At 51.0% G+C, this 21,658-nt stretch overlaps 4 protein-coding genes, 2 long non-coding RNA genes and 2 other non-coding genes across 10 annotated transcripts; 4 read left to right on the forward strand and 4 right to left on the reverse strand.

The window, feature by feature from the left end:
- The first annotated feature begins 55 nt into the window (after nt 1–55).
- On the forward strand, nt 56–2,150 carry rpl17 (ribosomal protein L17). 2 transcript variants are annotated; one of them, XM_077736958.1, is made up of 7 exons: nt 56–132; nt 545–592; nt 1,060–1,100; nt 1,185–1,319; nt 1,394–1,492; nt 1,577–1,768; nt 1,967–2,150. In XM_077736958.1, the coding sequence occupies exons 2-7, from the start codon at nt 553–555 to the stop codon at nt 2,012–2,014; spliced, it is 555 nt and encodes a 184-aa protein (XP_077593084.1). In that variant the 5' UTR covers nt 56–132; nt 545–552; the 3' UTR covers nt 2,015–2,150. The 2 variants fall into 2 exon arrangements, with proteins under 2 accessions (XP_077593084.1, XP_077593085.1); XM_077736959.1 differs by lacking the exon at nt 56–132 and adding an exon at nt 144–219.
- Nucleotides 921–988, forward strand: LOC144211134 (small nucleolar RNA SNORD58). The gene has a single exon (XR_013329533.1). It is a non-coding gene; the product is annotated as a small nucleolar RNA SNORD58 (small nucleolar RNA).
- On the forward strand, nt 1,812–1,879 carry LOC144211135 (small nucleolar RNA SNORD58). Its single transcript, XR_013329534.1, has one exon. It is a non-coding gene; the product is annotated as a small nucleolar RNA SNORD58 (small nucleolar RNA).
- Nucleotides 2,151–2,313: 163 nt separating the features above from the next.
- On the reverse strand, nt 2,314–6,275 carry mfhas1 (multifunctional ROCO family signaling regulator 1). Its single transcript, XM_077736957.1, has 3 exons — nt 2,944–6,275; nt 2,612–2,762; nt 2,314–2,534 (listed from the first exon to the last, which is right to left on the reverse strand). The coding sequence occupies exons 1-2, from the start codon at nt 5,783–5,785 to the stop codon at nt 2,620–2,622; spliced, it is 2,985 nt and encodes a 994-aa protein (XP_077593083.1). The 5' UTR covers nt 5,786–6,275; the 3' UTR covers nt 2,314–2,534; nt 2,612–2,619.
- Nucleotides 6,276–8,289: 2,014 nt separating this feature from the next.
- LOC144210338 (uncharacterized) lies at nt 8,290–8,995 on the forward strand. Its single transcript, XR_013329364.1, has 3 exons — nt 8,290–8,503; nt 8,565–8,639; nt 8,795–8,995. It is a non-coding gene; the product is annotated as an uncharacterized LOC144210338 (long non-coding RNA).
- On the reverse strand, nt 8,334–11,228 carry LOC144210337 (uncharacterized). The gene is made up of 4 exons (XR_013329363.1): nt 11,006–11,228; nt 9,591–9,689; nt 9,452–9,517; nt 8,334–8,658 (listed from the first exon to the last, which is right to left on the reverse strand). It is a non-coding gene; the product is annotated as an uncharacterized LOC144210337 (long non-coding RNA).
- Nucleotides 11,229–12,445: 1,217 nt separating this feature from the next.
- Nucleotides 12,446–15,770, reverse strand: ugcg (UDP-glucose ceramide glucosyltransferase). The gene is made up of 10 exons (XM_077737285.1): nt 15,185–15,770; nt 14,490–14,622; nt 14,328–14,430; nt 14,149–14,250; nt 13,942–14,054; nt 13,704–13,882; nt 13,389–13,475; nt 13,218–13,325; nt 13,036–13,114; nt 12,446–12,969 (listed from the first exon to the last, which is right to left on the reverse strand). The coding sequence occupies exons 1-10, from the start codon at nt 15,280–15,282 to the stop codon at nt 12,799–12,801; spliced, it is 1,173 nt and encodes a 390-aa protein (XP_077593411.1). The 5' UTR covers nt 15,283–15,770; the 3' UTR covers nt 12,446–12,798.
- A 202-nt stretch (nt 15,771–15,972) lies between these two features.
- Nucleotides 15,973–21,612, reverse strand: LOC144210561 (uncharacterized). 2 transcript variants are annotated; one of them, XM_077737279.1, is made up of 15 exons: nt 20,829–21,612; nt 20,528–20,681; nt 20,028–20,439; nt 19,693–19,947; nt 19,595–19,618; nt 19,389–19,515; nt 19,234–19,322; nt 19,100–19,171; nt 18,749–18,879; nt 17,457–17,578; nt 16,778–16,924; nt 16,577–16,691; nt 16,351–16,507; nt 16,165–16,288; nt 15,973–16,098 (listed from the first exon to the last, which is right to left on the reverse strand). In XM_077737279.1, the coding sequence occupies exons 2-15, from the start codon at nt 20,607–20,609 to the stop codon at nt 15,994–15,996; spliced, it is 1,962 nt and encodes a 653-aa protein (XP_077593405.1). In that variant the 5' UTR covers nt 20,610–20,681; nt 20,829–21,612; the 3' UTR covers nt 15,973–15,993. The 2 variants fall into 2 exon arrangements, with proteins under 2 accessions (XP_077593405.1, XP_077593406.1); XM_077737280.1 differs by lacking the exon at nt 16,778–16,924.
- Between the last annotated feature and the right edge of the window lie 46 nt (nt 21,613–21,658).

A 21,658-nucleotide genomic window follows, 5' to 3' on the forward strand; every position in this document is an offset into this window, starting at 1 on the left:
AAGAATTCATTGAACCTCATTTTTAGTGATGTAGTGAATTCTTCCTGTCGCCAGTAGGCGCTGTTACCTAAACCACGTACAACATCGACAATGTGCTTCGTCCACTTCCTCTTTCCCTCCGCGGCCTCTTCGGTAAGGACGCCTATCCGTCGAGTAGCAGTACAATCCGCTTTAAATCTCTCCCAAATATATGTCATCCTTGTCTATAATCTCGTTATGGTAAATGTCTTTACGCATGTGTTCAATTTGGTCCTGCTAGTTTGTGCGAAACTTCAGAAATTAGGCTTTAATGCAACATAATGTCCGTCGCCGCCATGTTGGCTACGTCCACAATCTCTGATTTTCACCACGCTACCGTCGCAATTTGTAACCCGTCGTGTTCATGCCACTATAAGCTACACATTTTTCACCTGGGTATTTACTAGTGAAGTATAATTGCGGGGAAGTTTTTTGGCGTTAAAATGCTGTTAATGTGGCTAACCGGTATCTCAAGCTAATGTTAGCTAACCACGCAAGTATTTACGTTTATTATTTTTTCTTTCAGCAGTGAAAATGGTCCGCTATTCTCTGGACCCCGAGAACCCTACAAAGTGTGAGTATTTTGAAAACTATTTATTTAGTTCTTTGGCTGCCATTGACAATGATACGCGAACTTAATTTGTGAAGCAGTTTCTTATAAATAAACGCAGTTAGCTTTTTCAAGAAAAACCTATGACGTATACATACAGAAGCTGCTGCTTTCAGATGCACATCTACCTTGCAAAATGTGGCATTGCAAGTGCATCGAAACGCCATTTACTGAGTTTACAGTTAATGTTGTTGCCACTAAAAGTTGAGCAATCAGTTCTCTTATTTGAAATAAATTAGACGTCTTTTATCGTCAATGGCAGCTCGAAAGTAGATGATTGGTTGACGGGGGGGTGTGCTGATGACTACTTAGGACACCTTTGGATATCTCATGAAAACAACAGAACAATGACTGAACGCCTCCCTCATTTAAATCATAAGTGAAGTGATATTTTTGGCGAGCGTTTGATTAACGTCGCCTTTGTCTCCTAGCATGCAAGTCGCGGGGCTCCAACCTGCGCGTGCACTTCAAGGTGAGTGCCCGACTGAACCGTCCCGCCCCGAGGGGACAACAACACCGCCGGCGTCCTGGCTAATGGCTCGCTTGTATCGCGCAGAACACGCGCGAGACGGCCCAGGCCATCAAAGGCATGCACATCCGCAAGGCTAACAAGTACCTGCGGGACGTGGTGGTCAAGAAGCAGTGCGTCCCCTTCAGGCGCTACAATGGCGGCGTGGGCAGATGCGCTCAAGTGAGTGCGGGTGCGAGGGCTTTATGTGATCAATGGTAATGGTAAGATGACTTTTCCCACTTTCCCGCTTTCAGGCCAAACAACACAACTGGACGCAGGGGCGTTGGCCCAAGAAGAGCGCCGAGTTCCTGCTGCACATGCTCAAAAACGCCGAGAGCAACGCCGAGCTCAAGGTGCCCACCTTTTCAGTTTGGGTGATTTAAAAATATGTCCCGATATTTCAATTCTAATCTGGTATTGTCGTTTGTGCATTTCAGGGCCTGGACGTGGACTCCCTGGTGATCGAGCACATCCAGGTGAACAAGGCGCCCAAGATGCGCAGGCGCACGTACCGCGCCCACGGCCGCATCAACCCCTACATGAGCTCGCCGTGCCACATCGAGATGATCCTCACCGAGAAGGAACAGATCGTGCCCAAGCCCGAGGAGGAGGTGGCGCAGAAGAAGAAGGTGAGCCATCGTGGGAGGGAGGTGGGGCTTTTGATGCGCTGTGTGGCCATGATGACTGCTTAGGACACCTTTGGATCAAATGATGAAAAGAACTCAAAAGATCTGAGCGACACTCGCAAAAGGGCGTCGCCGCCGCGTCCAACGCCGTCCACTCGCGACCACCTGGCTAAAATGCCTCTCCTTTTTGTGTGTCCGCAGGTGTCGCAGAAGAAGCTCAAGAAGCAAAAGTTGATGTCACGCGAGTAACCGTAAGAATAAAAAAAAGATAACCACATTTTCCATGTCATTGTCATTTTTAAGGCTCGTCGTCTTTGGCCCAATTCAATGTTAATCACTTGTATTTTGCCCCCATTTTCTTGGAAATAAATTTTCAGGACTTAAATGCCCACTTTTTGTGCTTTTAAACTTCAGTCTTGCGTTTACTAAATGTTATTCCAGAAAGAAACCAAATTAGGCGTCCAGTTGACTCTGGACAGGGAAAGGCCCTCCCAGTTCAAAGGGATTGGACGCCTCTTGCGATGGCAACAATCAAGTTCAAAAAGGCGTTAACTCACGTTCAGCATGTATTGCTCTTTAATTCACGTGCATCAATTTTCCTCATGTACAAAAATAAACATCTACATGATAAAGAAAATGATGTCATCCCGCATATAGCAATTTCTCATCTTTGGCCACGATTGCGACGACCGGTCCGTAGATGGATGGTCGTGGCCGTAGAATAAATAGCGGCGTGGTTGGTCTTCCTGAGAGGTCCCGCCCCCAAATCCTAATGGGACAGACAGATCAATCCGTGAAGTAAATGTTCTCTGTTCTTTGAAAAGTAGGACTTGGTTGAATATTTACCCGCGGGCTCACTCCCAACCCATTGGGGAGCTTGGGGGCGTGTCTGCCGGCGTGGGCGGGTAGATCAAAGCCACGTTGACGCGTTCCGACGTGTGCTTTGGACACGTCAGCTCGCTCACGCCTTCGGGGCGCACTTGAGACAGAAGTTCTCCTGCAAGACAAACGTAATTCGCCACGTGCTTTTTAAGAATAAAAATGCCATCCCACGAGCCGCAATTAGCCCCTCCCCCGGAGATAAGAGGATTGAGCGAGCGCTTGAATCCCGCCGCGGCGCCTTTACGCAACAGGATTGACCTCCCGTGCTCGGCGCAACGTGGCCACTTTTGACTTACCCGGGAAAGCGTGTGGGCTGGTCGAGCCCCTCCTCAGGCATTTGGCGCACAGGATGTGTTTTTGGTAGTGCAAGCCGGGCCAGTCCCCCAGCAGGGCGTCCAAGTCGCGCAGCAACGGCGCCACGGCCTGCCACGCCGTCCACATGTTGGGCAGCGCCGCCCGGCTGCTGACCGACAGTGTGTGCGGACGCCTCCCCGCCGGGGGCTGGTGGCTCACCGCCACCGGAACTTTTCCCCGGTAGGCCAGGACGCGGCGGTGGCCGTCCCACCGCCGCGCCACGTGTCTGTCCATCCGGGCGCTGAAGCGGGCAAAGAGTCCGGGCGGGAACAGGAGCGGGAAGCTGTAGCGAATCTCCAGCCGTTCGACCGAGGAGGGCGGACGGGCGCGGCCGGCGTCGGGCCCCGGGTCGGAGGCCCCGTCGGCTTCCGGCTCCGACGTCCCGTCGGGCTCGGCGTGCCCGGGAAACTTGTACAAGAACTCCACGCCGGCGTTGGGGGGCTGGCCGTGGCGAGCTCTGTTGACGCAATAGCACAAGCCCATCTTCTCCAGAAGATCCATGACGGCATCCGGGTCAACCCGCTCCGGGAGGAGCGGGCGCAGCAGCCGGGTCACGGCGCCGGACGGCAGGAGTCCGCGGTGGCGGAACACGTCCAGCTCCGGGTCCTCCTCTTCCCGGCGGCCGTCTTTTCGAAAGAAGGCGTCGAGGACGGCGATGAGCCGCGGGAGGTCGTGGAAGACGTAGTCCGCCAGGACGGGGTCTTCTTCCCAGCGCAGCAGCGTGCCCGTGCGCAGCAGGTAAGCCAGGGCGTCGGGGAGGTGGTCCTCCGTCAGCCCCGCCTGCCGGCCCAGTCGCGCCGAGTCCCGGCGGCCGAGCCAGGGCTCTTTGGACTCCCGGTGCAGCTTCTCCAGCGTCTGCCAGGACCCGGGCGGCGCCCGCCGCAGCTCGGGGAAGACGTCGGCGTGCCGGGCCAGCCGCGTCACCTTCTCCCTCAGCCGCCGGACGTCTCTCAGCAGAGGGGACAGGATCTGCGGGCGCCCCTCCACCATAGCGCGCAACCGCGCCGCCTCTCGCCGCAGGTGCCGGTCGGAAACGGCGTAGAATGGGTCGCGGGGGTCGCGGGCACCGTGACCCCGTCGCAACGCCCGCTCGGCCTCCAGCGCCGAGGCGCTCAGTAGAAGTGTGTCTCCGCTCTCCTGCAGGCCCAGCCGCCGGTGGATGTCCAGCGTCTTCTCCTCCAGCTCCGTCTCCCCGCAGAGGTGGGCGCCCGTGCCCACCGGCAAAAGCACGGCCCGGGGGACCTTGGCGGCCAGCAGGCGGAGGAAATAGCCCACCCGGGCGTAGAAGTCATGCGGAGTGTAGGCCGGCAGGTCCACGGCCAGGAGGTAGAGCGCGCCGGGCGTCAGAAAAAGGGGGCGCAGCGGGTCCAGTCGGGGCTCGGCGGACACGTCGTACAGCAGGAAGGCCGGCTCGCCCTCCCCCGCCGCCCAGGCGGAGACGGCGATGGCCCGCTCGCCGTCGTCTTTGTCGTCGGGGCTCTGGCCGAGCAGAATCCGCCGCAACTGCGTCTTCCCGGCGTCTTCCGGACCCAGCAGGACCAGCTTGAGTCCGGGGCGAGCGGCGGGGCGCGAGCGCGCCAGCTCCCGCTGGTAGTCGGCGATGCACTCGATCCCCTCGGCGCACACGTCGTAAGGGGGTTGGACCAGCGGATTGCCCTCCACCTTCCACACGTTGAGGCCGGACAGCTTTCCGAAGTTCTCGGGGAGGACGGCGATGTGGTTCCCCTGGAGGAGCAGCTCCTCCAACTTGGCCAGGTCCACCAGCGAGTCGGGCAGGTAGGCCAGGCGGTTGTGGTCCAACCAGAGGTTGGCCAGCTGGGGCCAGCGGCTCCCCACGTCCTCCGGCAGCCGACTCAGCCGGTTCCTGCTCAGGTAGAGCTCCTCCAGCCCCGAGAGCTCCAGGACGACCTGAGGTAACTCGCAGAGGCGGTTGGAAGACAAGTTGAGCATCTTGAGCGCGCGCAGGGCGCCAAAGGTGGGCGGCAGCGCGGCCAGGCGGTTCCCGTCTAGCATCAGGCTCTCCAGCCGCCCCATTTGGCCCAGGGCGTCGGGCAGCGAGCTCAGGTCCAGGTTACTCAGCCACAGAATCTTGACCTTCTCCAGCCTCACCACGTCGCGGGGCAGGACCTGGAAGGGGTTCCCCGAGCAGTCCAGCTCCTCCAGGGCGCCCAGCGCCAGAATCTCGGGCGGGAAGGCGGCCAACCGGTTGCGGTCCACGTCCAGGGCCCGCAGGCCGGCCAGGGCTCCGAAGGAGGCGGGCAGCCGGCGCAGCTCGTTGAAGCTGACGTCCAGCTCCTCCAGGAGCTCCAGGGCGGCGATGCGCTCGGGCAGCTGGCGGATGTTGTTGTGGGCCAGGCTGAGCTTCCGCAGCGCCGGCAGGCCGGCCAGGCCCTCGGCCACGCCCCTCAGACGGTTGTGGCTCAGGTCCAGCTCGGCCAGGCGCGGCAGCTCCAGGACGGCGCGGGGCACGCTGGAGAAGCGGTTGCGGCGGAGCACCAGCACGCGCAGGTTACGCAGCCGGTCCAGGATGTCCAGGCCGGGCAACGGGCCGGAGGACTCCAGGCCCAGACCCTCGGGCAACTCTTGCAGGAGACCATTGCCCAAGTTGAGGCTCTCCACCTGCGACAGCTGCTGCTCTTTGGGCCACGGCGGAAGTGCCGCGCGCAGGTGGCTGCGCAGCTTCCGGGAACGCACGGCGGCGTCTCGCCACAGCTGGGCCACGTCCTTCTCCGGGGGGGTCTCGCCTTCGCCCCGCTCCTTGTTTTCGCCATTCAAAGTCCTCATGGAGCGCCCGTCATCTTCGTGCGAACGGCGTGCAGGACGGGCAGGAGGACGACGAGGAGGAGGAGGCGGAGGAGGCGGGACTTCATAGCGTCCGGCTCAAAGGCGGAAGGAAGGCGACATGGCCGACGGACGCATTCCAACTCGGACTTCGATTGCCTTGGCGTCTCGTCTTGTTCCTGCTGCCGCGGCTGCGGAGAAAGTAAGGAAGTCTACGTCATCGTCGCTCGAAGCCCCGCCCAACCCCTCCCCGAGAAGGGGAGGGGACAGCGAAAGTCCACTTCCTGTTTACGTCCCTTTCCTCCTTCCATTTTCTCGCCGTAACCCTTCAAAAGGGATTAAAATGATTCAAAGTAGTGACTCATCAGCCCAAAAAACATGGCTAAAGTATACATAGAACAACTATTGTCGCCAAAGGAAGAGGACCAGGAGTGCCACGAAAAATCTATTACAGTATTTGTTTTAGCCGTCCAAAGTAAAGTGCCTCGCTGGTTCTCTCTTGTGTCAGTCACGCGTCAGTGCATCTGAAATGTAGGTCAAGCCAGAAATGATGTCACTTCTGCGTTTGACGGACTTTCTTATTTTCCTCATTTGTTCCAAAGTACAATGTCAGCCGGACCATACATGGTGAGGAACAAATGCTCAACACTCACGGTCGTTTTAATTGACTTGGAGATAATACTAGAGCTTTACAAGTACAATACATTAACCTCTTTTTGCATAGCCTACTATGTTAGCTCTTTTAAATGTTTTCTTCTTCTTTTTTGTGGTGTTTATTATACATAGTGGTCTTTTTTAATCCATAATGTTTTTTCTCATCCAGACAGGATCTTTTCTAAGGAAAAACACAAGCAAACGACCCCCCCCCCCCCCCCCATTCATCAAGCGTTGTAGCCGATCGATCATGGCAAGCAGCGAGTCGACCCGATGCCACATAGCAAAGAGCTGACTTGTGCCCGTAAGGGGACACACAAAAGATGGCCAACAGTGACGTATTAATATAGAAATACATCCCAAAGAACTCAGCCGAAATCGTATTGGAGCACAGCACCTGATGTCATCGACGTGCGACGGTGACGGTAATATGCTGAGCGCCATTTGAGCCATGGCGTATACCAACAACACGAGGTGCTCAATTGTCGACAAAGGCCGTCTTTATGTCCCAGATAAAGCATTAAGAATCATTCATTCGTCGATAGAAGAGGAAACCGAAAAGGAAACAATCGACCGAACGCTAACAAGGTAAGTGGACTTTTTGTCTTTCGTCTTCTGTCTCGTCCATTATGAACTTTTAAAAGTTTGCATTAGAGCTAGAATTCGTATTTTGTCTATTGACGGTGTTGACCATCCTAAAAGAAATATGAACGACCGACGAATGATACGTACTGAGCTATTTTGATATGAAATCTTATTGATGACATTTTGAAACGCCGAGGTGATTTTCACAAAGCAAAATGGCGGTCGGTGAGACCCAAACATGCGTCACCTAACTTGATAGCCTGATGTAATGATATCAACTTTCATTGTTCATTCATTCTCTGAACTTTGTCCTCACAAGGGTCGCGGAGGGTGCCTGAGCCTATCCCAGCTGACTTTGGGACACCCTGAACCGGTGGCGGAGGAGACGGACGACCATACACTTGCTGTGCAACCAGCCTACAGCCTCTGAAATGTGGGAGGTAACAGGAGTACCCGGAGAAAACCCATGCAGGCCTGGCAAGAACACACAGGTGAGCTGACCTGGATTCAAACCTGTATAGTAAGGCATATTTTCTTTTTAAAAAAAGACAAGATAGTAAGAACCCCCCCCCCCCCCCAAAAGCCTTACTATCCAATGTTGTTGTTTTTAAGAAAAGTCTCTTTTTGTTAAAAACGACATAGTATAGTAAGTATATATGTGTATATATATATATGTGTGTGTGTGTCTGTGTGTGTGTGTATATATATATATGTGTGTGTATATATATGTATATATGTGTGTGTATATATATATATGTGCATATGTATATGTATATATATATATATATATATATATATATATATGTATGTATGTATATATATATGTATGTATATATATATGTATGTATATATATATATATGTATGTATATATATATATGTATGTATATATATATATGTATGTATATATATGTATATATATGTATATATATGTATATATATGTGTATATATGTGTATATATGTATATATGTGTATATATGTATATATATATATATATATGTATATATATGTATATATATATGTATATGTGTATATATATACGTATATATGTATATTTATATATATATATATGTATATATATATATGTGTGTGTATATATATGTGTATATGTATATATATATTTATCAACTTACTATTAACTACCTATTTGTGTAAAATGCCTTTCCTATTTCTGCATCCTCCCCCTCTTGCTACTGCAACAAAGAAATTTCCTGAATACGGGATGAATAAAGTTATCCAAGTATAGTAAGGCCTTTTTCTTAAGAGGAAATAGTATTATAGTAAGGCTTATTTCAAAAACAAACAAATGACCATGTTTTGTAAGGCTTTTATTTATACAAAAAAATGACCATGTATTATATTGCGCTTTCATCCAGGATTCCCCGGCACCCCCGTGAGCAGAGGCTGACACCATCATGCTTTTGGAGCCGCAGATGCAAGCGACCGACGACTTTTGCCAGTCGGCAAATCCTCACTGATCTCTGTAAGTATGATTGTCGTCGACGTCATCGCTTTTGGTCACGTGACCTTTTTGTCATTCACAGCGTCCGGTCGAGAAGAGCACGCCGACCGGCCGCAGGAGCGGTCGGGACAGACGCACGTCGCCACCGTCATGCCAGGTAAAAGACCGTGTCGCCACTGTAAAACAAAAAAAAAATGTCTTCAATAAGTGTGTATACTAGCAAATAATAATATTTTGTAGGCCAAGTTTTTTGGTGTAAGATGGTTCTAAATGTAAAAAAAATGTTAACAGTTTTTTTTTCTTATGTTGCAGAATTCATCTGAAGTGCCTCCTGTGGGAAGCGAACCAGTGTCTACTCGGGCGGTAGGCGCAGACTCAACCTTTGCGCTAGAGGGCACTCCAATCGTCCCACTAAACTTGAAGCCAGCACCTCTTTTCCTTCAGAGGGCGCTCTTGAAATTTGACTAAGTGTTTAAGCCACCTAAATAAAGACTATGGTCATGTTCAATCAAACTTTTGTGTATGTCTTTATTTTTTTAAATTTTGATTTTTTAGAGTATTTTTCAGCAAAAGGTAAAGGATCTGACGTCGCAGGTGGCTCTCCCCGCCGAAGGCGGGGAGAGTCACCAAGAATTCATTTCTGAGTGCCTGCTCCGGGAAGCGAACCAGCGTCCATCTGGGCGGTAGGCGCATACTCAACCTTTGCACTATGTGAACCATCCCACCCTCCCACTAACTTCGCGCGCCCAAGTATTTTCTTTTAGAGACCGATCAAAAATTTTGACTAAGTGTTTTAGCCACACCCACAAAAAAAAAAAAAAAAGTATTAAGTGTGAGTGCCCAAGTATTTTGTTTTAGAGGGCGCTGGAGAAATTTGACTAAGTGTTTAAGGCACCTCCTCCCAAAAAGAGTATGGTCCAGCCCACTCGGGTTTTAGTTGACCTAAAAATGGACAAGTTGTAATCCCACCAGTGTCCATTTGGATGGTAGTCATCCACCTGGTGAAATGGACATCAGCGCCATCCGCAGACGAGTCTAAGTAAAACAAGAAAAGAAAAAATATATTATCTGCACAGAAACATGTATATGTCTACTGATGTCAACTTACTTCTTTGTCTTCAGGTGCCCTCGCTCCACAGTTTGGGAAACCTTTTGGTTGGCAGAGTGTCCATCCCACAAGTCATCCATTTTCGCCTATGTCATTCATCTGAAAAAAAAAAAAATAAATAAAGGTTTTCAGCAAAGTATTTCTTGTTCTATTGTGTGACCTTGACTTTGATTTAGAAGAATATTTTTTTTCATTCTATAAACTTTTTTTATAAGGGGATGTGGCTATCTATGCACACGCATTACTATACTATGTTGTTTTTTTGAAAGAAAAATGACTATACTAAGTCATTTTTTTATAAATAAAGACTTCTTATACATTGTGTCATTTTTCTTATAAAATGTCAATGTCGTTTTCTAGGGGGGGGGGGGGGCTTTACTATACTATGTCATTTTTAGGGGAAACAAGCCTTATTATACGATGTTGTTTTTAAGTAAAAAGTCTTACTATACTATGTCATTTTTAGGGGAAACAAGCCTTACTATACTATGTCGTGTTTTTAAGTAAAAAGTCTTACTATATATACTATGTGTTTTTTCAAAAAGCCTTACTATACTATGTTGTTTTTAAGTAAAAAGTCTTACTATACTATGTCATTTTTAGGGGAAACAAGCCTTACTATACTATGTTGTTTTTCAGTAAAAAGTCTTACTATACTATGTCGTTTTCTAGGAGGGGACAAGCTTTAGTATACTATGTCGTTTTTTTAAGAATAAAAGCCTTACTATATATACTATGTGTTTTTTCAAAAAGCCTTACTATACAATGTTGTTTTTAAGTAAAAAGTCTTACTATACTATGTCGTTTTCTAGGAGGGGACAAGCCTTAGTATACTATGTCGTTTTTTTTAAAGAATAAAAGCCTTACTATATATACTGTGTTTTTTTTTTCAAAAAGCCTTACTATACCATGTTGTTTTTTAGGGGGAAGCATTACTATATTATGTAGTACTATAAAGGGTTTCTCAAAAAATGTACTCACTTTTAGAATGAAAGGTCCTTCTAAAAGTGAGTACATTTTTTGAGACATCCTGTATATACTGTGTGGTTTTTTTTTAAAGTCTTACTATACTATGTTGTTTTTTAGGGGGGGAAGCCTTACTATACTATGTCGTTTTTAAAGAAAAAAAGGCTTACTATACATGGTCATTACCAAAAATAAATACATAAATCAAGTGGTCAGACATCACCAATATTACTGGAGTGTCTTTCCACAATTGGGATTTTCGTTTTACGACAAATGGTCTATAAATGAATTTCGAATTGGAAAAGTCAACATTGAGCCGTCTTCCTTTGTGTCCTTCTTAGAAACCATTCAAAAACACTAAACGCAATTGGATTTGGAGATATATTATGACTGCAAGTGGAACTTTAGAGAAGCTTGTAATGTAGAAGACGGGAGGGAGCATTTCTTACCTTTTCGGCCGCGTGCGTCGAGTACACAAAAATCAGCCAAAGTCAAAAACAACGACTTCTTGGTGAACTTGCGTTCATGTCCTTTAACAAAAATGTTTTGGTTGAAGATTATCCAAATGAGGGCGTTTAGATCGTGCGATTAAAAACATTAAAAGACGCTTACAAACAAAACAAAGCATAGAATTCGACGAAAAATGTTTTTCCCCCAACGACTCTTCCGGTCCGTTTCACTTCCGGCTCACAAAAGTGACGTCAATTCCGGGGTCGCCCTCGACTTTTTTTTTTTAATATAATACTTTGAAATGAAAACCTAGTCTTAGGAGATGCTACGTCTTTATTGTCATCATACAAAGATGTGTATAATGAACTAAGTCTTTATTTGAATGAAAAAAATACTGAACTACATAATGTAGCGATCAGTCAAACAACACTGAGATTTGAACCCCTGGCTGCTTGCACGGAAGTCATGAGAGGGAACCTCTATGCCATGAAGTCACATCACTTTTCTTTGTCATTGTTAGAAAGTCTTGACTACACACAGTTGTTTCTATTTAAGGGAAAAAGGTTTCTCGACTGGGACTTGAACCCCCAGCAGCCCATATGACAGTCAGGTGAACAAACCTCAATGCCTTCAAGTAGACATACTTAACTCTGACATTATTGGAAAGTCTTGACTACATATATAAAAACAACTAAGGGAAAAAGTTTGCCAGCCAAGATTCGAACCCTGTCTTCTCGAACTGAAGTCCGGAGAGGGAACCACTGTGCCATGAAGTCACCACACTTCTTTCTTTGTCATTATTGGAAAGTCTTGACGACACATGGTTGTTTCTATTTAAGGGAAAAAGGTTTCTCAACTGGGACTTGAACCCCAGCTGCCCATACAGAAGGCGGGTGAACAAACCTCAACGCCATCAAGTAGACATGCTTAACTTTGTCATTATTGGAATGTCTTGACTACAAATATATAGAAACAACTAAGGGAAAAAGTTTGCCAGCCGGGATTCGAATCCTGCCTTCTCGAACGGAAGTCAGGAGAGGGAACCTCTGTGCTATGAAGTCACCACACGTTTTGTTGTCATTATTGGAAAGTCTTGACTACACATGGTTGTTTCTATTTGAAGGAAAATGAAAATTGTTAGCAGACCAACATACCACGGACATGAAGTCAACACTCTAACCACTCAGCCACCAGGTCTTCCCAGCTCACCCAGGTATGCTCAAATTGAATAATCCTCAAATGGGCGGGGTCAAAGAAGGCAAAAAAAAATGCAATACTCACACAGGTGGGCCCGCTGGGATTTGAACCCAGGATCTCAGCATGGAGAGGCTGTCACCTTAACCTCTGAGCCAGCAGGGCCTTCTAGCACATCCAGGTATGCTCCCATGGAATGATTCTAAAGGGGCGGAGCCAAAGAAGGCAAAGAAGATGCAAGTAAAGTCTTTTGAAAAGATCCGACTTTATTGGGCCAAAACGCCGCAACAACGGCGCGCGATGGGGACCAGCGAGGCTCCCGCGGCTTCATCCGACAGGCCGCGTCCGTGTCATCAAGCGAAGGCGGGGAGGCTAGGCTAAGAGCTAACGTCAAAGCGGAGGAAAATCCGCCGGGGGCGGGCTTAGCGCCGGTGAAATGTGGCGACGGAACACTGACGACGAGACGGGACTTTTTTTCTTCGTCACGCTCGTAACACTGGGGGGGGGGGGGCTTCTTTGGCCCACGTCTGCACCAAAATGAAGATAAATAGTGGCAAAATTAAAATCATAAAAGAAACAAAAAAAAAACAGCATCAGTCTAAACGTCGAGGATCTCCTCGGCGGTGCCGCCGCAGCGCAGGCGGTAGCGGCCGGTCCGCCAGCTGATGGTGGGGTCCCACAGCGCCGACAGGAAGATCTGCACCGCCATGGACTCGCGGATGAACCAGGCCACGGCAAAGTCCAACTTGGAGAAGCTCGGGGGGCCGCCCTGCTGACGGGAGAGCCCCGTCTTGTTAAACGGCGGGCGCCGGAGGGGGCGGGTCCACGCGCTCACCTGAACGCCGGTCAGCTGCACGTAGTCGGCGATGAACCACGCCAAACAGTGACACATGAAGAACACCATCATGTCCCACCTGCGCACACCAAGAAAGAGCGCCGAGGAAAATGCTATGATTGGCCGACTAAGGCGTGGATCGACGTGGTTGTGGTTGAAAGGCTCCGCCCCCATTTTCCTACCTGAAGACGTAATGCGCGGCCCACCCGATGATGAGGCTGGCCAGGAAGCACTCGGACACCGGCTCCAGCACCGTGCCCGGAAGCATGTTGATGCGCAGCTTGGTCCACCTGAACACACCACGGTCACCATGGCGATGTCGGGAGGACGTCGCCGGGCCGACCGACGCTCACCTGATCAAGCGCGACTGGAACTGCCCGATGGAGTAAGAGCCGGAATTTTGCAAGGCCACCTGCGTCGCCATGGAGAACTTCCAGCCTCTAAAAACATAAGCGGCAGAACAAGTTCACTTTTTTTGCCGGAAGGATCATCAGAAGAACTTTGAAAAAAGTACCTCTGTGATAAGTTTTAGAGCACAAGTGTCAAGTGACATGACGTCACGATTGTTTAAATGAAAATGGTGTAATGGATCGTCCAACAGTTGACAAAAACACTCCGTTTTTTTCAATGGAATGTGGCGGATTTTGTATTCGAAAGGCGTGGCCTACCTGTCGGCGATGGCTTTGGCCATGAAGTAATCCTCGGCGATGTACTGCGCAAAGGCCACCAGGCCGCCCGCCTGGTCCAGGACGTCCTTTCGCATCAGGCACGACATGCCCGTCACGCACTTGATGCCCATCACGTTGGCCGAGATGTACGAGCGCGGGTGCGACGTCCCAAAGTAGACCTGAGCGCGACCTCCGTTTAATCGTCTGCGCTCCGTCCATTCCGCAGGCGGTCCCTCACCTGCTCCAGAGTGGCGGCGAAGCCCTGCCTGTCGGCCACGTACGGCAGGCCGTGCACCAGGCCCACCTTCTCCGTCATCTGATTGGTCATGTCCGTCAGCGTGTCCGCCGTCACTGTGGGCGGGCGAGCGTGCCGGGAGCGTGCCGGGTCAGCCAACGGAAAAAAAACAAGGCGAAAAAGGGACGGACGGCGAGGGCGGGCTTCCACCTCGGATGCCGCTGTCGCAGATCCACACCAGGCCGTACTTGGCGCCCTCGTAACCCGGCATCAGGTTGTTGATCTTGGGGTTGATGCCCACCTTCTTGCCACCTGCCGGAGACCACGCCCGTCAGCGCGCCCGACGGCGAGGCGCAAAGCGGGGCGGGGACGCGTGCGCCCAAGTTTACCGACAAAGAGGCGAGCGTCCACGTTGGGATATTTAGCCAGGAGTTTCTTGCAGACGTCCACGGCGGGGTCGTCGGCGTCCTGAACGCACATCAGCACCTCGTACTGCGCGGGGTCAAAGGTTAGCGTGGTGCGCCGGCCCGAGACGCCGCCGGCTGGCTCACCTTGGGGTAGTCCAGGGTGAAGAAGGTCTCCAGGTTGGAGATGAGGTTGGGGTCCACGCCCTTCAAGGGCTTCAGCAGAGACACGCCCGCCGGCTGCTTGACCTCCGACCTCTTTTTGTGCAAATGGAGGCGGCTGAGAAGAGAGAGGTGTGTCAGAAGGTCAGAGGTGGCGTGAGCAGGAAAACACCGACTTGTTCCAGAATGGAATCCGTCCGTCACCTTGAGAGAATTTCCCTGTTGCGCCATCGCGTGACGTCCAATCAAATGTTTCCGATTGGGAAATGCTTTAATGCAGATTCCAGCTAGCCCAAATTCTTTGACAATATTATTATTATTATTATTATTATTATTTGAAACCTGTCGCGTCACCGTCTTTCCGTCACAATGAAAATAGTCGGCGAGAGCCTGACTCACGTTACAACAATTAGGAGCATTTTCCTGTTCACATTTGAGGAACGAGCTAAGCCACCGGCAGCTAGCCAAGACGAGCGAACCAAATAAACCAAGGGAACCGAAGCACCCTTCTCGTCTTTTCTTTTCGTCGTCCGTTTCTGTAATAAGTCCGTTATCTAGTCGAGCTCGGTCAGGCGAACCAGCGTCAGGTTTGAATCCCGACTGCGGTAGTAGGACGCTGGCTCGCCCGTTAGCTGTTCCGCTAGCCTTAGCCTAGCCTTGACCCTCGGCCATTTACTTACACGTAAATGATGGACATGAAGTGCATGAGCCACAGCACGGCGAAGAGCAGCAAGCCGAACACGGCCAGGCCCTGCATGGCCACCTCCGCTAGGGCCATGGTGGGGGGCGAGCGACGCCTGCCAGGCGGCTCGCCGGCCCCCGCCGGCCGGGGGTCCCGGGCGAGGTGGAGGCCGAAGTCGAGAGATCCGCTCGACACCACTCCGAGCGATTCGGCCGCTCCTGGACAAGTGGCCGGGGTGGGACCGAGACGACGAAAAAGGGCAGCGAAAAAGCCTGGCGGGCCACCCGCAGTCCCACCGCCGCGGCCTCCACGGGAAAGAAAAAGAGCCGAGCCAGCCGCTTGACAGTCAGCAGACCGGCCGACGGTCAGCTGACCGGGGGGAGGGGGGACGGGGACCGGGGCCGAGGTTCCGCTTCGGGGGCTTCTTCGCTTGACGCGAGCCGATGGAAGTGAAGGGAAGGGATGGGGAAAGCAGGGGGAAAGTCGGCAGTTGCCGATTCCAGTCAGCTGTAGTCATAAGGAAGCATCCCGCTTGTTCGCCGCTCGCTCGCTAAGCTATGACGGCAACGGCGAAAACGCCCCCGAAACCACCACTCGTGTTTCCGATCCGGAGATAGCCGAGTGTACACGAACAAAGCCGAGTCCGATGAGAAAAAAAAGCCCCGATACTACCGCTTGTTTTCGGAGTCCGAAAGTAGCCGGGGACAATAACTAGTATTGTATTCAAATAAAATTGTAAAAAATATTCTAGTATTCAATAGAAGCAATTGGATCGACACATTCGAGCACATTGCAGTTTGGCACCGTTTATTGGAGCGACAAATTATTTGGCACGCCGTCGTTTCCACGGGAACGGGCCCAGGCGCACTCTGCGTTCTCCTTCCAGGCGGCCTCGCGCCCGTCGTACACTTCCTGGTGCCGACAAAATGGCGCCGTGAGCGCCGGAGGATGGGACTCTCGGCGGGCCGGCTTCCTCACCTTCTTCCACACGGGAAGCTTGGCCTTCAAGCCGTCCACCAGGTGACCCAGGGCCCGCTGACTGTCATGGCGGTGCGGCGACGACACGGCCGCCACCAAGCTGGCCTCGCCTACTTTCACCCACCTGAGGGAGGGGGCGCCCGTTAGCGCCGTGCTCCGTCAGGCCGGTTAGCGACAAGTGCGTACCCGAGTCGGTGGTGCACGTAGATGCGCGCCACGTCGGGCCAGCGCGATCTGACGTCCCGGCACAGCCTGGCGAGCTCCGACTCGACCATGGCCTCGTACGCCTCGTACTCCAGACCGACCACCTTCCCGCCCTCGCAATGGTCCTCGCGCGTGGTCCCTGTGATCGGCAGCGAAGGTCACGGGCATCCGTCGACGGACGCTAGAGTGGGCGCGATATGGCTATTACCTACGAAGAGGGAAATGGCCCCGCAGGTGGCGCTGCCCACCGCCGCCACCGCCTCCTCCGTGGACGGCCGATCGCGGTTCAGCTTGAAGACGTCCCGCCCCACCTGCGACGCCACCTAGAAAAATACGGCGAAGACGTCGTCGGACGCTTCGGGTTTTGGGCATGGTGGCGGGAAAGGCGCGAGGCGGAAGCTCAGCTGACGGGCGGCGAGTGCGGGTTCATCCTCCGCTGAGCGGCGGCACCACGGCCACCTCGTCTCCGTCCCGCAACGTCAGCGGCCGGTGGTCGTCGAGGGCGACGTACTGCTGGCGCACCGCCAACACCACGTGACCCTGCAGCACCTGCAGCCTACACGCACGCACGCAAAGCAAGCAAATTCAGCTCCGCCTTTCCACGGCACCCATTGGGGTTCCTACTGGCCTTGCCTCGAAATGGCCATCGAAATGATGGCCATTGATTAGCAGATGCTTGAAAATATTTTTAATATTAGATTGAGTGTCCTTACGACTTACTTAAAAGGTTGGGAGTGGTGCATGAACTATTAAAATAATCACTATCTGTGCTTCAGGCATTGTTTTACAAAAACAGGATGTGTGACTCATACTCAGCGGCCACGTGACAAGCGCCAATAAAATAATCGCTTTCAATTTTCAAAAGACAACTAACCGCAGCAGATAGTAAAGACACATGATTATTGGCAGCGAACCAACGGCCGTGCATACCAACGCCGCTCATAAACGTCAACAAAAGAACAACAAGAACAATATAGTATATCTTTTGGAAATAAAAAACTTGGCGTCGGTACAGTAGGGTCATCACGCAGGTGTAGGGGCCCCAAAATGAATAGGAGTGCAAGACTACAGTACTAGTTCCTACTCACCCGGGGTGTTGCTGTAGTAAACGAGTCCAAAGGTCCTGGCTGCTGGTGGGCGTGTCCACCTGCAAAAGCTCCTCCCGCAGGCCGCTCAGCTCGGCGCTCTTGGCAAAGTACAACACGCTCACCTACAAAACACACATTCGCTCAGGTCACAAATCTAGGCAGCCATTTCAGCAAATGATTGTGGACTGTAATCAGAGGAACATTGCTTTATGACACGTTGTATCACCCAATATGGCCTGTAGTTATTTATCTACTTTTGAATGATAGCATTATTTATTGGGAAAACCTAACCTAAACCGCGCATGCGCAAGCGACAGCCGGTCACTAATTAGAGAATCAAGCGTGCAAGTGCGTGTCTCCTGCTGGTCTTGTGACGAGTCGGTTAACTCAAGTATAAGTTATTTTTTGCAATAGATTAGATTTAAATTTGCTTACGATAGTTCCTTTGGCTATCATGTCATTGTATTCAAGAACCAAACGACTGGTTGTTGCTAATAAAAGCCCGAGTTGGGCTCAAAATTGGAGTACGAGTGCGTCCTGGTGACGTTAAAATGTAACATTCACTCACCCGCGCGGTCATTGGTGGTAAAAAGCGCTCGCAGTCATCCAAATACTTAAAATAAATAGTTTTCCTTCTAATAAGACTTTTTTTCGCTTGAATTTCTGGAAGTTGTGAAAGGCAACTCCGTGTGGGGTCACGTGATGTGCCACCTCGCTCCTATTGGCTCGTTTTTCTTATTCGTTATCGGTTCGGGACTTGGTGCAATGGAGCGTCCTCAGCTGGCCAGCTGAGAAATTGCCGCTCGCTTCTTTATTTTGATAATACATTCACAGTCATTGACTGAACATCCAATGCCATGACGCACAGTATTGACTAAATATACCAATTTGAATGGATTGGACGTCTTTTAGTGATAAACTCATTGGTGTGGGGTGCACCATCATCCAGTGACAGCAATAGGCGTCCAATACATGAGACATTTGTCAGCAAGCGCTGATTTAAAATTTATTTGTGCCAAAAATAGACCATTTTGAATTTATTATGAACTAAAATGAGAATAGAGGTCAGGCATCCGCGCCCTGAGCAGCCAGGAAGTTTTCCAGGGCGCTCAACCTCTCCACCAGCATCACGTCCAGGTCCGACCCGTCGTCAGCGTCGGACCCCACGCGGTACTGACGCCGGACCGCTCGCTTTTTGGGAGCCGCGGTCACTCCCACACCTTGAGAGGGGCACAAATGTCGTTTGGCGTCACCTTTCGGAGGTAACCGGGGGGGCCCCCGGCATTGCCTACCTTGGGACCTTTTCCTCTTCCTGGGCTGAGTGAAGTCAGGAAAAAGGAGGAGCCTGCGCCGCCTCTGCTGGCCAATCAGAAGCAAGGTCCCGTCCTTCTCTTGAGGCTCCTCGAAGATGGTCTCCAGACTTCTGTGGAGAAAAGGAGAATGATAAGAAATCAAAATAATTGCTTATATTTCAGTTCTTTCAGTTGTTTAATGACACAAAATAGTCTATAACAAATTAAATGTCTTAACTGTATTGCATGACAATGAAAATAATGGTTAGTAGCAATCTCTAATCCACTAACGAAGGATTTAGCAACGAGTGATGCATTCTGGGAATTGTAGTTGACACAATGGTCATTTACCTGTTGTTGCTTGGAGATTTGTAGTTTTTATTGGTGTAAATTTCCTCCACGCTGAACTCCTTCTTCTTCAACCTGAAGAGCATGAAGAGGGTCACGTGACCTGCCGCCCGTCGGCCCGCTCCGACCCGGCTCACCTTTTGACCTTAGGCAACCCCATCGGGGTCAGCGGCGTCTCTCGCGGGGACGTCCGCCGGATTCGAATCTGCGACACGCGCTTGGCTTTCTGTCCCAAACGTCACAAGCGTTACCACTCGCACGCTGGCCGGGTGGACGCCGCGGGCGCGCTGACCTCTTTGGTGCCGCCGTCCAATTGGCCGGGTGGGAGCGGAGCGGAGGAGGCGGGGTGGGGAGGAAGGGGCGGGGCCGTGAGGCACTTCCGAGCCACCGGATTCACTCTTCTCATGAGCCGTCGCTGTCTGCCGGCCGCACATAAAAAAAAATATTCATAGAAAAATGAATTTTGTTCATAAATAAGACATTGTTTTTGGCACTGACCTCAGCTCTGCCACTTGGAAGTAACTGCGGACAAAGGCAAAGCGTACCCGAGTCAAAGCCACGTTGCGCCGAGGCGAGGCAAACGTGCGGCGACCCACCAGTGATCCGCCGCCAGACTGGGCGGGGCCGTCCGGTCGGCCAGGGGTCTTCTGGGACCGCCGCGCGGCGCCTCCGCCAGGGCGGCCAACGCCACCGACGACAGGCGCAGCAGGACGGCGGCGGCGGACGGCGAGATGAGCGGCGCCGCAGCCCGGTCCGAGAAGCCCCATTGGCCGCAGGGGGGAGTGGGGCGGCCCCGCCATTGGTCACCCGCAGCTGGCAGAAAATCCAGCCATGTATTCTGGGACCACGAGCTGCAAAAACAAAACAAAATCCCATTTTGTGATTCCGGAAGACTTGAGGCAACTGCTGTAACGTTGCACTTTGTTCCCACCCGTAACCGTTTTGCCCGACGACCAGACCGACGGCCTTCGGAGATTGGCCGCCGCCTTCCTGCCGCGTCTTGGGGTCAAAGTTGAAGAGGGTCAGCGGCGAGCGCTCGGTAGCACCTCCTCCCGTCTGGCAGAAGACCATGCGGCCCACGAACCTCCCGCAAGTTTGGACCGCCGCCGCCTCCTCCTCCCCCCGCCCCTGCTCCTCCTTCTCTCCTCCTCTGTGGCTCCGCCTTCTGGTCTTCACGAGCCTCCTCCTGTTCCTACCCCCGGTCCTCTCCAGGACGTCCACTCGTCGGCCTAAAGAGACGAGGGCGCCGCGCAGGAGTCGGCGTACCTCCATCCTGTGGGCGGCCAGGAGGCGGGGCAACAAGGAGGCGCAAGGACAGCTGAATTGAGGACGAGGAGGGGGAACTGCAGGGAGAGAAATCGAGTTATTTTGTCCCTTTTTCGTGGATAAAGGTCTTTTTTAAAATCATAAATGAACTGAGTGATCACAAACCTGTTTGTGTGGCTCCTCCGGCATCTTTGTCGGCCAACGAGAGAGGGGGAGGAGTCAGTCCAGGTGGGGGGCGGGACAGCATGACGCTTGCCCAAATCAATCCAAATAATCGATGACGTCAAACCATTGACAACAAATTAGCGGTTTGCTAATGCTTGAAAGAAAGATGTAGGGAAGGGGGGAAGCACACAATTGGTTACATTGCGGAAAAGGGCAGCAAACATTGGCGCTAGAGGCGATAGCTTTTAGCATTTGACAACATAAGCGTTACAAACAGGACTTTTAGTGAAAAACGTTCTACCTTGCTCACTTGGGAAGGGTCAACGAATTGTCGGAATGTCATTGGAGGCAGTAGAATGTAGAAAATGCAAGGAATTTTCTTTGGTTGTGCCCCAGAAGAGTGCAAGCCGTAACCGGATGAAAGGCACGATAATCTCTTATCTAGCAAACACTTCCGTTAGGTGTTTTCGAAATAAAAGATTGACAACGAATCAGACAAGAGGGATTAGGATCACAACTATTATTATGATATATTCAGCATTAAATATTTCCATAAAAAGATTAGATTTACCGCACTGGCAAGCGATTTTGGACGTAGTTCATCTGAAGGCAGGAAGCCGGAGAGCTTTGCAAAATGGCAGCTTGGTGGCGCATGCGCAGTGCTCTCCACTGTGAGTTGGACTCCAAATCAGACGCTTTCAGGCGTCAACGGCAACAAAGCACTATCCAAGCTTTCTAACGACTGTTGATGAAAAAGATCACTTTAAATGTCATGACTACGTTTGACGAAAACCACTGTAACCGAGTTCTGTGGCTAAAGAATGAAAATGTGGAAAAACATTGGGAATGTGTCTGTATAGTAGTCTACTAATTGGCAGCCATCTTGCTACAACGTCTGCTTTCTCCCATTGCTTGAACGCTGGACACATTTATGGCCGGACTGATACTGTCCTTAAAATGGCCGCCTGGTAACGACATCTGTCCCTGTTGGCTCAGAACACTAAGAAATTTGGCTTTTTTTTTGTTTTAATCTCTAACAATGTAAGGTTTAGCTCGTTTTCAAAAGAATTTGGATTTTCTTTACTAATTGATGATATGTAGAAAAATAAAAATGTACCAGATATATATGAT

Source organism: Stigmatopora nigra, chromosome 17 (assembly GCF_051989575.1).
Source record: "Stigmatopora nigra isolate UIUO_SnigA chromosome 17, RoL_Snig_1.1, whole genome shotgun sequence".
In the NCBI taxonomy this organism is placed as follows: domain Eukaryota; kingdom Metazoa; phylum Chordata; class Actinopteri; order Syngnathiformes; family Syngnathidae; genus Stigmatopora; species Stigmatopora nigra.